Genomic DNA, 14748 nt, shown 5'->3' on the forward strand with positions numbered 1-14748 from the left:
CTAATATTGACACAGTATTTTCTGGCACTTAAGAATTAAAAGCGATTTAAAATCTGACCAAATGATAATGAGTATGAATCAACAGGTGCATCTCTAGTGCAGATTGTTCTACAAGTACAACCAGATGGTAATAACTTGGCCACTGCTCATAATTACGCCTTCCCTGGGATCACCTGCGGTCGGGAATTGGCCGCGGGTGATCTCTCCCCTCTATGCCCTCAGCTGCTGCTACCCTTTCGGGACTGCGGTCTTGCTTACGACCGCTCTCGATAATTTTATCGCTCCGTGTCGCCGCACCATAATCCCTGTTCTCCCTGCACACACCCCCCCCCCCCTCTCAGCCGGCTTCGACTTCAGGAATAAATAAATAAATTACCGAGCTGGTTGGGGGGTTGGTGATGGCTGAGGAGAATCCCACGGTGGAAATGAATGAGAAATCAAGACATGCACAGACGCTAACACAGTACGAGAATGGGGTTATTCTTAAAGGTTGCGTGTTTTCAGTGTGAAATTAATTACGCCGGTGACTAATTGGCTATGAATGAGCAACGACAGGCTGTTGCAGTAATAAAACAGCAAACAAAATGGGCCTCTCCACCCCCTTTTCCCTTTCATTAACAGAAATGTCTTGAAACACACAAGCTAAACCAATATCGAATTCTCCTGAGTAAATGTAAATAACACACAGCAAATGTCCAAATTTAGCCGCCACCAAAGACGTATTTTATGTGGTTTCTTGTCTAAGAAGTGCACGGCTGACTAGCCTGAGGTGTAGCGAGGCACGGTCATTCCTTCAAGGAGCAGCCAACACAGGTGTGCAGTTTAACAACGTTAGCTAACCTCGTTGTAGAGTGCGCGTTTCCCTGAGCCGCACGCAAACACACGCACACACACAACGAGCGGACACTCACCGTGGACGTCAATGCAGTGCTGGAGACATATTAGCATCGGCAGCAGAAGGAGCCCTGGTGTGGACGTGACCATCTCTCGCAGTGTACCGTGCGACTGCTAGCTGAGCGCTCGCGGGCTGCCTCTCTTGCCCTGCCTGCCTGTCTGCCTGCCTGCCTGCCTTTCTTGCTGGCTCGCGCAGGCCTGCTTGGTCTTTGATTCTGCCTGTTCACGCGCAAACCCACACACACACACACACACACACACACACAGCCGAGCAGAGCAGAACGACCGCTCCTGCCGACGCCACCGACTGACAGCAGCACGCGCTACAAAGAACTGTGTCCCGAGAGTAGCAGTGAGAACGTTACGCCCACCACGCGCCTTTTAATCCCGCTCTACAACCGCGCGCTGCAGGGGCCGCTCGGGCTCCCGTTCTCTCCTCTAGAGCTGAAATCCATTTCCTAAAACCTGCGGTAACGAGCAGGCCGGTGAATGGTTTATTAGTGGTGCTACACTGAGCCCGTCACGGCTGAGGAGGATTTTTTCCTCCTTCAGTATACGTCGTTGGCACATTGTTAACCCCTCACTATCCACATGAAATAATGCAAATTTTTTTTTACACATAGAGATTAAAAAAAAGTAATTATATTCGGTGACATTGTTTATTTGTCAGTTAGCTGTGTATCTGTCTACATACAACCATGGCTACTGGATTAGAAAATTAAATAAATACATAAATAATAATAAAATGAACAAATAATAAAACCCTCGTTCTATTCAGGACTACACGATGGCTTGGTGGTTAGCACCTCACAGCAAGAAGGGCCTGGGTTCGCAACCCGTCAGACACCTTTCTGTGTGGAGTTTTTATGTTCTCCCTGTGTGGGTTTTCTCCAGGTACTCTGGTTTCCTCCCACAGTCATGTTGGTCAGGTTGACTGGTGACTCTAAATTGCTCATAGGAGAGAGTGTGGTTGTTCGACTATATGTGTCCCTGTGATGGACTGGCGACCTGTCCAGGGTGTACCCCTGCCCTACACCCAGAGAGCTGGGATAGGCTCCAGCAGATCCCTGTGAGCCCAAATAGGAATAAAGGGGCATAGATAATGGATGGATGGATGTTCAGTCTCCTGTATGTTAACCACAAACATAAAAGAGAGAATTTGTTCAGTTTCAGATTTCCATTCATTGTTGCCAGTCATTACAGTCTGGTTTCACTACATTTCTTTTTTCTTCCAAGAGGAGGAGGTCTCCTGGTGTGTTGTGGGTTGTTCAAATGCCAACCTGTAAACCTTCACCTAACAGTAAATAAAAGGTTCCATCAGCTGACAGGTATAGTTTTTTAGCTTTGTAACTGGTATTTTCTCATACCTTCAGTTTTTTTCAAAGCTGACATAACCACAATTTAAAATTGAAATCAAAACTTTTCTGTCTTATCGACGTGACCACACTGTTGTTGTGGTAGTTGCCAGATAACAGATAAACAGTTAAATATCCATATATTTTCCAACTCTCTAATTTTGCTGAGTGAGAGCAAGTTAAGAACACTTGGTGAGCACACCCTTGATTATTTCAAACAGGAAATCAGTCCCAAGCAAATATACTGTATGTTAGTATGTAAAATCACAGCTACATCTACCCAAAGTTCATCATACAATATGTTAAAATAGCCAATAGCAGATGCAATGTATTATCATTTTGGCAACAAAATATCTAGGTCTACCATATCTACCATTTCAAGTATATCGTGTTTAATTTTTGTTTAATGCTTATTGTTTTGTAAGAGCAAAGAGTAAATACCAAATCTTGGAACGAAACCCAGCTCCAACATTTTCTTCCCTCTGTCTGATGCTATTTTGCCCCATTTTGATCACCAGCCCTTTAGATTTTCCAGAGGGCTGAGTGCTGCCAGGTTTCATAGGCTCTTGGAGTTCTTATCAGAGGATTAAACCTCATCTTCAGTGATGGCTGATGGCTGCTTATACACCCCAAGGCTCATTCTGTCCCAGATTTTTACATCTTCTGAAAAAACACACATAAACCTCTGTACTGTTCTGTATGAGGACTCTCCATCTCTCTCTGTCACCTCCAAACACAACACACCAACTGGAGATCTAGCGGTGGAAAGCCTGTCTTTTATGAACTACAACTGTTGAGAATCATTATTTGCACATTCATCACCAGGATTCTGGTGAATAGAAATCCTGAAATCTAAATCTGTCAGCTCTGATTATTTCACTTGACAACCATCTCTATAAGTTGTAATAAGAAAAATAAAAGGAAAAAACAAATATATTTCCAGAGGTAATTATGGTTCTTGATCGATACACAGTAATAGTATGTGCCCAGTGTGAAATCAATATTGTTATTGGGTAATGGGAATAAAAACAGTATTGTGTTGGCATGGGTATGTGGCTGTAGATAGACAACAAAGTCCAATTCAGGAAGAACAGTTTGAGTAGTAAAGTGGGAAGTCTCATCCAAAACAAATAACTGCACAACGGTTTATGATATTATGAAAGAGGATTTTGCAAATCACGCAAGTTACAATAGTGACAATCATTTTATTCTTTGTAGTGGTGATCACCCGGTTACAAGTACAATAAGTTGTTCCCATGTCTAACTGGGATGTCTGTTTGCAGCCAGTGAGACATCTAGCAATGTCCGTGACTTGCAATGCAGTAAAAAATGAAGTCAGGATCAACTTTGTAGCTGTGGCACTCTGCTTCAAGACTGTGGATATGTTAACGTATTGTTTTCTATTCAATGAATGAAAGAGAACTGTGTTTTTTATGGTTTCGTAATTCAACATTTTGGGAAATCAGCTTTCTTGTCATGAATTAGATGACAATGAATACTGTTCTTGTATCTGTATTCTAAATATGAATCTACAGTCAGCAGGTGTTGAGCTTTGCTGAGTATAAAGACTGGAAACAGAACTGTGAAAATGGCTACTTTTTCAAGGAGGTACACAATGGAGCTATTTTTTGGCCAGAACAATGCCTCTCCCTTGGTTTATGATGGCTACACGCTGATACACTTAATTTATTAACATTTAATCATACTACATGGTCAAAGCATGGTTAATGCTTACAAGGTTAATATGAATGTATTTGCTAGCTAGCTAATTCTTGAATCTAGTATTCTATACTCCCTACTTGTCTTCACTTGTATAAACATAACATGGTTTTACTACGGTAATGTTGCAGTAACTAAAAAATATTGCAGAATCACTGTGAATCACTGTATTTTATCATGCAGAATGTAATGTGTGTACACACACACACACACACACACACACACATATTATTGTGTGACTGGAGTAGTTAAACTGCCAGTATAATATGGGCGAAAACGTCCACCAGTTTCCATTTTACATAACTCAGCATGGTGCTAATATCCTGGGTCTTGACCTGTTCCTTAGCCTTGACTTTTCTCTGCAGGACTACAGCGGTGCCATCATCCTTCATGTAGATTCCCCATGACAGACGCGGTTTCCCGCTCTATATAGTGGTTTAGGCTGCCTCTGTTTTTTCCCACAAACCCCTGCTTAACCCAGATGTACTGCCTGTAATCCAGCCACTGCGATGAGTGCCTCTCACCATGCGTGACAAAGTCACCACTGAACTACAGGACATGGTAGCTGCAGACCTCATTGAGCCCATTGATGCTTCCCCATTGTGCAAAAATGGTCTGGGGGAATACCTCTCTTCAGGGGCCAGACAAATACCCATTACCAATAATTGAGGAACTCACAACATTCTTCTATGCTCCTCAGTGTTCACAAAGCTGGATCTTTGGCAAGGTGACATGCAGATACCCCTGCATGAGGATAAAAGAAATCTGACTACAATCGAGACTCACATGGGATTGTTCTGTTTTAAGAGGATTAGTTTTGGCGTAAGTTCAGCACCTAATTGCTTTCAGAAAATCATGGCTACTGTCCTGGCAGGCCTCCCAGGTACGGCTGTGTACTTAGATGATATTGTAGTACTTGGAAAAGACGTGGCCACCCATGATGAATGCGTCAGACGGGTGTTCACAGCTCTGTCTAGACACAATCTGACAATGAACACAGAAAAATGCCTGTTTGCTGTCCCAGCAATAGTGTGTTTTCGGGCGTCAGCTCAGGCATCGCACCATTGCTCTACGACAGCTACTCAAGCATAACACCCCCTGAGCATGGACAGTGAATCATGAGCAGGCTATTCGACGACTCAAACACTTTGTCACGTCACCACCAACTCTAGCTCATTTTGAGCTCTCCAGCCCCATCCTGGTGACGTGATGCATCAGCAGTATGTGGGGATAGTTGAGCTGAAGCAGAGGTGGTTTGGTGGCCAGGGATTGACAGAAAGCTAGAAGCTCTTGTACGTGACTGTGCACCTTGTCTGCTTAGTAGTAAAACAGGTGCTCCAGCACCTCCACCTTTGCAACCTGATGACTGGCCCACCAAACCATGTGAGCATCTACAGATGGACATTTGTGGGAAGCTTGCCTCTGTTCAGCAGTTTCTAGTTGTGGTGTATGACCTCCACTCAAAGAGGCCCGAGGTTGTGTCTATGGGCTCAGTTACAGCCTCCACTATGGTTGATTTCCTGGAGCAACTCTTTTCCCGATGGGGAATCCCATGGGCCATTACTACTTACAATGGGCCGCAGTTCGTTTCCAGTGAGATTTCATCATAAGTGGCTGCCAGGGGCATAGCCCATATATGATCCTTCTACCATCCTGAAGCTAATGGCGGCGTGGAAAAATTTAATCAAAGTCTGAAAAATGGCATACGTGCACATCTTGCCCAAGGCTTCCCATTTAAGGCTGCTCTCTCCCAGACTCTCTTGCATTATCGCACAACCCAACATGTCCCCACTGGGGTGTCTCCTGCCTATCTCATGCTTGGCAGGAAACTAGAATTGCCGTTGAGCAGGCTGTGCCCATCTTGTCAATTCCCAGTGAACACTTCAATTCAGGCACGGGTTCATCACCATCAGAGCAACATGAGAGCTAGATATGACAGCAAGCATCATGTTCAGCCCACAAATATAAGAGTACAGGATTGAGGAAGCGGCTACATCACAGCAATAAATTGAGCTCTCTCCTGTCTGAGCCCCTCCAGGTCAAACGGCAGTTTGGGCCAGTCACTTTTTAGCTAGCTAATGGATCCCGCTGGCATGCCAGTTGTCTTCGAAGAGTGCCCACCCCCTCTGTTATGGAGGGAAACCTGAACTGACCTATGGACCCCATTCTGCCGCCACTAAATATGGATCCTGATGTAGTCACCAGACAGGAAGTGAGAACCAAACGCTGCTGTGAGGACAAGAGTACATCCGGCTGCTAACCAGTTCGTCATTGTTATTATCTGTTGTAGTAATACTGAAGTCATGCTGATGCGCATGCTTCACAGATGTACCGTATTTTAGGTTGTTGTTGAAGTTCTTTGAGTAAACTAGCATTCACCCGAAGCTCCATTTTCATGTGTTTTTGTTGAACAAATAATTAAAACTTTTCACTGCAACTGTACTATATTTTATAAATTTTTCATTTTAGCCCTGAAACCCTGTATATCGATACATTATCTATACAATTGTTAATAGTAAATAAATACAAAGCTTTTCAGACTATTGTGTTATTTATTTGTCATTATGATGCGACCAATAAAAAAAAGTTTCAGCACATGCCAAAAGGTCTGTGCACGGCCCTGCAGCAAGTCCCTGTGCAGCATCTGCAATGACAGTCATTTCGTATATACTATACTTTAGGAGTACTGGTATACTGACAGTTATCCGTCTGCTTCCAGTCTTGAAGCTAAGCTAAGCAAATCCAAATGGGATGTAGATACAAAAGTCTTTTACAGATGCTGGCTCAATAATAACAAGCTGATGGCAAAAGTCCAATAATAGGTATAGGCAGTTGACTTGTTTTTTTTTTTTTAAACTGTAGACAAAGCCAGGCTATATGTTCCCTTCTGTTTCTAGTCTTTAAGCTAAGAGAATCAGCACCCCCTGGACGCCTCCCTAGGGAGGTGTTCCAGGCATGTCCCACCGAGAGGACGCCAGGACATGCTGGAGGGACTATGTCTCTGGGCTGGCCTGGGAATGCCTCAATGTCCCCCCTGGAAGAGCTGGAGGAAGTGTCCAGGGAAAAGGAAGTCTGGGCATCCCTGCTTAGGCTGCTGCCCCCGTGACCTGGCCCCAGATAAGTGGAAGAAGATGGATGGATGGATAGTTTGGGTTTATTTTGGTTGTGGTTTTTGTTTACATTTGAACTACTGAATGAAATGAACTATTTGAAGATTTTCAATCAGGATTTAGGGCACATCACAGTACAGAAACAGCACTGTTAAAAGTCACCAATAATCGTCTCTTAGCCTCAGATAATGGACTTGTTTCTATATTTGTCCTCCTAGACCTTAGTGCTGCATTTGACACTACTGACCACCGCATCTTATTACAGAGACTACAGGGGCTATTCTACATGTGACTGGTATCAGAGGAACAGCATTAAAATGGTTCCAATCCTATTTATTGGACAGATTCCAGTTTGTTCATGTTCATGATGAACATTCCACACGCACAAAAGTTAGTTATGGAGTTCCACAAGGTTCTGCGCTAGGACCGATTCTGCTATGCAGATGACACTCAGCTGTATCTATTTATAAAACCTGATAACACAAACCAGTTAACCAGACTTCAAGCATGTCTAACTGGCATAAAGGCCTGGATGACCAGTAACTTTCTACTTTTAAATTCAGAGAAAACAGAAGTTACTGTATCTGGGCCTAAAAACCTCAGAAATAGTTTTTCTAAAATTATAGCTACTTTTGATGGCATAGCCCTGGCCTCCAGCACTACTGTGAAAAACCTTGGAGTTATTTTTGACCAGGACATGTCCTTTAACTAACACATAAAACAAATCTCTAGAACTGCCTACTTTCACTTGTGCAACATTGCCAAAATTAGGAACATCCTGTGTCAAAATGATGCAGAACAACTAGTCCATGCATTTGTTACCTTACTGATTACTGTAACTCATTACAATCTGGATGTCCCAATATCTCCATAAAAAGCCTCCAGTTAACCCAGAATGCTGCAGCCAGAGTCCTGACAGGAACTAGCAAGAGAGATCATATTGCTCCTATATTAGCTTCTCTTCATTGGCTCCCTGTAAAATACAGAATATAATTTATAATTTATAATAATTATATAATTTAATTCCTTCTTCTAACATGCAAATTCCTTACCATACCATATTCCTTACCAAGTACCATTATCCCAATAGAGCATTTCACTGTCAGAGTGCAGGTCTAGTTGTTTCCTCTCCTGTGGAACCAGCTCTCAGTCTGGGTTCAGGAGGCAGACACTCTCTGTACTTTTAAGGCTAGACTTAAAACCTTCCTCTTTGACAAAGCATACAGTTAGGGCTGGCTTCAGGTAACCCTGAACCATCCCTTAGTTATGCTACTATAGACCTAGACTGCCCGAGGACCATCGGTGCACTGAGCTCCCCTACCCTAACCCTCCCCTAATATGTATATTCCACCACTGAATGTCACTAACCTTGTGCTCCCTGGTCCTGGAGCTGTACATTGCTGATGTGCAGTTACTGGCCCCACCAACCTGCAGTGTCTATTTGTTGTTTATTGTTGCTGTTCTTTTCTCTCTGCTCTATCCACTCACCCCAACCGGTCGAGGCAGATGGCCGCCCAAACTGAGCCTGGTTCTGCTGGAGGTTTTTTCTTCCGTTAAAGGGAGTTTTTCCTCTCCACTGTCACCAAGGGCTTGCTCATAAGGGATTTGTTGGGTTTTTTTGTTTTTTGTAAAGTGCCTTGAGATGATTGTATTGTGATTTGGCGCTATACAAATAAATTGAATTGAATTGAATTGAATTGAATTTTGAGTGGCACGTTGACCTATATTTTATTCAACCACTGGTGGTGGTGGTGAGGTGAAATGTATATAGGCGTCAGGTGACAGAGCACTGGGTGCTTGGGTGACGGAAGGTCATCCTCTACCACACCTCCAAACTTACCGCCTAGTCCATCCTCCAAGCCAATGCCATAGACCACCACCCCAGACTGTGGACTCAGATCATCAAGCCATATTCACATTCATAAAGTGTGCAATAAATGGGAGCACATCCCAAACTTACCTTTATAGCTGGACATTGTTTCTGTTGAAGCGCGTCATAACCTGGATCCCCTGCACCCAAAAGTGACTAATGGTAGGACTGGATAGTCACTACACACCGTCTTTGTATTAGCTATGGTAAAAGAGAAAATAAAACAGTGCACCCCAGTGCACCTGCTGCTGTCACTAACCAGGCATTGTGTCAGCCTGCACAAAACCCAAAGTGAACATTTGCATGACCAGATGACTCTACTCAAGCCACTCCCTGGCTTGCATCAAAGTTATTTTTACATTTTATGTGCCAGCAATGCTCCTTAACTTTCCAGAAATCTGCCACAGCAGTGATATTTACAGCTGAAAAAAGTCCTTAGTCTGTGTTATGTTACCAGTGTTCAGCTGCCACTGGGAATGCAGTGTCCTGATGTAAAAGAGCAGTATTAAAAATATTAGATTTAAGGTTTCACAGACAATTTCCTACCACATTAATGCTTGCTAATGCAGAGTGGTTCACAGAGAGATCTAAAGTGAGTGTGCAGAAGGGCAATGAAACAGCAGAGTTACATGTGGTTACATAGAGGCTATTGCTTTACAATAAAGGATGCTTTATAAACCTAAACCACAACATTGTGGAAAAATATGATACTTACATCTCACAATCCAGTAGAAATGTGACATTTGGCAGTCAGAAGGTTGTAAACAGATATTATTACTTCTCTGGAATAAATTGCCCTTTTCTCATCTCACCAGGAAGCTGCAGGGACTCTCAGCACTAGCTGAAAGCAGATATGTAATCAGGCCCAGATCTAAGGCCAGGTTTCTAAAGATGCTTATAGCTAAACAGAGTGCTACTTTATCTCTTGGTGAAGGAGAGTCCACAGTCTTCAGGATTTTTATTTTCTCCATTTAGCCCTTAGAGAATATGTCACATTTTAATAGCACACCAAAATGATTCATCTTTTATAAAAATAACCTTGTGAAAAAATTTACAATGACTGGGACACTGAATATACTTTACAATAAATGAGCAACACATTTAAGTGAGAAGTCAAATGCAAACTGAGATGGTGTTATAAAAACCAGAAGTAAGGTGTGGCTGAGTCAACCTTCCACACTGAAATTTTAAGTTTCCCATTTACCTTATATAGGACTCATTTTGCTAATTGGTTATATTACCCTTTTCAGAGATCAGTTTGTTAATGTGGTGTGAGCTCTGTGTGCTCGTCTCTCACTGGACCTGAAGTTCTGTTCAGCACCACAGACAGCGACAATCAGAACTGGGGATGCTCAAATGTCAGTGCCTCAGCTTGTTACCGACATCTACTTTGATCAGTGAACACACTGGAATACTTTTTATCAAAGGTAACATAATAACATAACAAAATGTCCATCAAGCTGGTAGAGGTTTGAGCAGCACAGGGGCTCCACAGGACACCTTTTTGGCTCCATTCCTTTACATACTGTATACAGCAGACTTTCTGTGCAATTCTTGTCACATTCAGAAGTATTCTGATGGTGTTGTGTGTATCAGAACTGAAAAGGAGTGCAGGCATTTGATGCAAGGCGGCTGGACAAACTGATGCAAAAAGCTGGTTCAGTGACTGGAATGAGGTGGACTCACTGGGGCCTGTGGTGGAGAGATGCACACATTAAATGGTAGAGACCATTCTGGAATGCACTGACCATCCCCTTCACAACATCCTGATGGAGCAGAGAAGCAGCTGCAGTGGTTGACTCACCTCACTGTGCTGCAGGACTGAACAATACAGGAAATCCGTCTTAGAATTCTGTATACTCCACTTGTCCTAAGGGTCCAAATGATCTGCACTCCCTAAATCCCTAAAATAAAGCAGCTAAATTTAATTTCAATCCTGAACTTTATTTTGCATGAAGAAACAACCTCAGCATTCATCACAAACATTGTGAATGTCTAGGTTTTCCCTCCTTACAGTGCACTATTTCATCAGTATTTAATCAGGGGACACTACTCATTTTTTATGAGTAAAGTAGATGTTTATTATGTTTTCTACTTCAAAATGATACTGCATAGGTGTGAAAGGTTATTAGCAAGACGTAGTACTTATAAAACGTAAAACAGCAGAAAGGAGTTCTGAATGCATTTAACTGAACTATAACAACAGTTATTTATACAATTGTAACTATAGCCTAACTATAAATACAACTACAATAATTACCAACCTGTGAAGAGAAGGCCTCTCTCCCCCTTGTTGCAAGTTGTGCAGCTCAGGCTAGTTCTTTCTGACTGTACCAACCATGGTGATCTTCCGCTTCAGCAGCTGCTGGCCAAGTTCATAAGGACAGCGACCTTTTGACAAAAGATTGTCATTGTAAATAATTTACATTACAGACATGAAAATAAAAAATGACAAAAATGTACCTCTGTATTGAACCAACTGCTTATCCACTGTGATTTCAAGCCCAGAGTTGTAGCCGTATGGCAGGCATTCCTTCTCCCAGACCTGTCTTATGGCTGCCAGTTTGTCTGTCACTTGCAGGTCTTAACTCAAGGTTATCAAACCATAACATTCCTGAAAAAGTGTGAAAGATCTTAAGTGTCATTGTGGCATGAGAAATCGCTGTTCCACTCTCTCATTCCTAGAGACTAAATATAGCCTCACCTCGGGACCTACACGCCTGCTAGGATTAGCAATCCTATGTAGGCATGCAGGTCAGTCTCATCTATGCTTTTCCACTTGTCTCCATATTTCTGGAAACCATGTAGATTGGTAATTTCCAGGATGATTTTTTTCAGTGGTTGGGGTAATGAACATGAAAAATGTTGACATGGTCTTCTGGGCATGGAATATCTTTTATGCCCTGGGGGACATTTTCTGCTGCCATCCTACCCTGGTTGCCATATGGTGAAGGATGCCATGTTATTTTGCTGTTCTTTGACAAAAAGCTTTCCTTGTCAGGTTGGGGGATTTCTTCTTCATCTGAAGATGAGGAATCATTATCGGGGTCCACATCTTCTTCTTCAGATACCTCCTCCTCTTCCAAATCAATGTTGTCATCTCCAGTACAACTGACGTAATCAGATCTGCAATGTGCTGGACACTTATGACTTAAGACAACTAGGCTAAAGCAATCCACGGCACCTATATATAAGCCTAACTTATTAGTACATAATGCTTTCAAGAAATGTTTATTTTGTCTGAGGTTCTTTTTATTTTGTCTGAGCTTGAGTCACGCGTGGGGTTATGGAGGGAAAATGAGAGAGATCAATTAGTAGCGCACATCTTAATTTCTGTTTGTGTGTGTATATGTGGCAAAGTGTGTCTGTAGTGGTTTTTTTGCACTCTGCACTCAATATAAAAAGGTAATATTTCATTTTTTTCTAATGTTGGGGTAATTTTAGGAAAAGTCATCAAATTTCAAATTGAAAAAATATTATTTAGGGTTTTTTTTTCTGCTATTAAAATGGTCCCGAGTCATTTTTGACCCTTAGACAACACAAGACAACATATAAACACAAGACAGTTCACACGAACTTGACTGTTGCTGACTACTTTTATTTCTCACTACTTTTATTTCTCACTACTTCTATTTCTTTTTTATTTCTTATTTTCTTTCTGCATATTACTTTTGCTAATAAAGTTTATTTAATCTTATTGTACGAGATCAGGCTCACTGATCAGTGCCTAATATACTCTTTTATTCATATACAGTATATGCTATATAAAAACATCTATGACATTGACACTAAAGAGCCTAACAGTTTTAGGTGCTGGATGCTGCATCTGTTTACTGCTATGAAAAACAGGTTTAATAAGATTTAATCAACAATTTAAAAAATGTAGCATTTGCAAACATTGGAAGAGGTAATTTGGACAAAAATTAAATACACTGAGCTTTAGGAAATTGATGGATGACTGATTGATAGATGGAAAATCGCAGTTTGGTTTTTCATTTGATCACATATGGCCATTTCACTACTGTGTATACTAATATACAGTATACAACAAAACAGGAAAGGGCTCATTACTGCACCTTGTGGTTGTCTCCTTCATTGATTGCAGTGGTTGTTTTCTGCTGTCCAACAACAGGGGACAGTAAAGAGCCCATGACAGTGATGTAGATTTTATTTGGCGTTTTCTAACAGCGTATTATATTTACAAGGATGACGCACTGCCTGATTTGTTCTCAGTGTGTGCTATCATAGTATACTCAAGTCATTTACAAATCTATATGTTCACCTGTTTCTTTTCCCTTGACATGTTTGCAGAAGCAGTGACAAAATCTGAACTGTTCACAGCAGCATGAACATACAAGCTTTGCTTTCTGAATTTGAGTTCTCTGACCCTAAATTAACTTATTTCTAAGGATTGTACGTTTGTAAATCAAATATATTTGGGCTTTGGGTTTTTTTTAACGCGTCATCTTTGTCTCTGGATTTTTAATTTTTTTTCCCTTTTTTGATGCTGTGTAGTTAAATATTGATCAATTAATAATTTTTAAGTTTACTTGAAAAAATGTCTCTTTACATTCGGTGAATTACTAGTGACGGTTTTCCAGGAGGGGGCAGCATGGTGGCCAAGTGGTTAGCACTGTTGCCTCACAGCAAGAAGGTTCCTGGTTTGAAACCCATCAGGGGCCTTTCTATGTGGAGTTTGCATGTTCTCCCTGTGCTTGTGTGGGTTTTCTCCAGGTACTCTGGTTTCCTCCCACAGTCCAAAAACATGTATGTCAGGTTGATTGGTGACTCTAAATTGTCCATAGGAGTGAGTGTGAGTGTGTGAGGTTGTTTGTCTCTATGTGGCCCTGTGAAGGACTCCTGACCTGTCCAGGGTGGACCCCTGCCTTTCACCCAAAGAGAGCTGGGACAGGCTCCAGCTGATCCTCATGACAGTAAGTAGCAATAAGTGCATATCGATAATGGTTGGATGGCTGGATAGTTGTCCAGGGTGTACTATCACACCCAGTGAAGTTTACATACTGGTACATACATCAAAAATGAAGACAAAACAACTGTTAAAAATTCTTGACATATATTTCTGTAGAAAATAATATTACATTTACATTTATAACATTTTTACAGTAGAGTATATACAGCACATAAATATGGAGCAATTTACAGCAGCGATTTACAGCAGACAGTGCTGTACAAACTTTGTTTTCAAATGTCAAAAAAATCAAATTTATTCAGGTTCCAAAATATATTGCATCTGTAATGGTCCGCATTTCTTTGTAAATAAATGAGAGGTTTTCTAATGAAACACAATACTGTAAAAAAATCTTTGAAATTTTTTTGCTAGAAAAAGTATGACATTTTCAAGCACAATTTCCTGATGGACAGACAGGTTGACTGGAAAGTTTGAAGGGAGAAATATTTAAATATTTTATGGAGCATTACAAGTACTGCAGTGTCACAGTGTTACAAGTCCTTGGGAGGCGTAAATCAAAATGATACTTATTGGACTCAACAAGAAATAGAGAATATGCATGTGTTTTGCACATTACATCAGTGAGATGGTGACTGTTAATCATGACCTGGACACTTGAGATTATCAGTTTATCTGCATCTGGTTGGCTGACAGGTCTCTGTGTGATTTTGTCCTGAAACTGGGTAATAGATAGCAGGTCTGTTCAAATATCAACATTTGGAGTGGGGGTCTTGAACAGTTTGAGTTCATGTCATGCTCCACCAGTTAGTAGGCTGGTGTATTCCCTGTCTCAGGTGTGTCAACACGAAGTTTACTCACACTGTGTGAGCA

General features: G+C 41.6%; 1 protein-coding gene across 2 annotated transcripts in view; it reads right to left on the reverse strand.

The window, feature by feature from the left end:
• vldlr (very low density lipoprotein receptor) overlaps positions 1 to 1422 on the reverse strand; it is a 46279-nt gene extending 44857 nt beyond the window's left edge. For both annotated transcript variants that reach the window (XM_026297888.1, XM_026297887.1), the window contains exon 1: positions 912 to 1422. In XM_026297888.1, the coding sequence (XP_026153673.1) occupies positions 912 to 984 (73 nt within the window). In that variant the 5' untranslated portion in view covers positions 985 to 1422. The remainder of the gene's footprint in view (positions 1 to 911) is intronic.
• Between the last annotated feature and the right edge of the window lie 13326 nt (positions 1423 to 14748).

The sequence above is a fragment of the Mastacembelus armatus genome, chromosome 12, assembly GCF_900324485.2.
Source record: "Mastacembelus armatus chromosome 12, fMasArm1.2, whole genome shotgun sequence".
In the NCBI taxonomy this organism is placed as follows: Eukaryota; Metazoa; Chordata; class Actinopteri; order Synbranchiformes; family Mastacembelidae; genus Mastacembelus; species Mastacembelus armatus.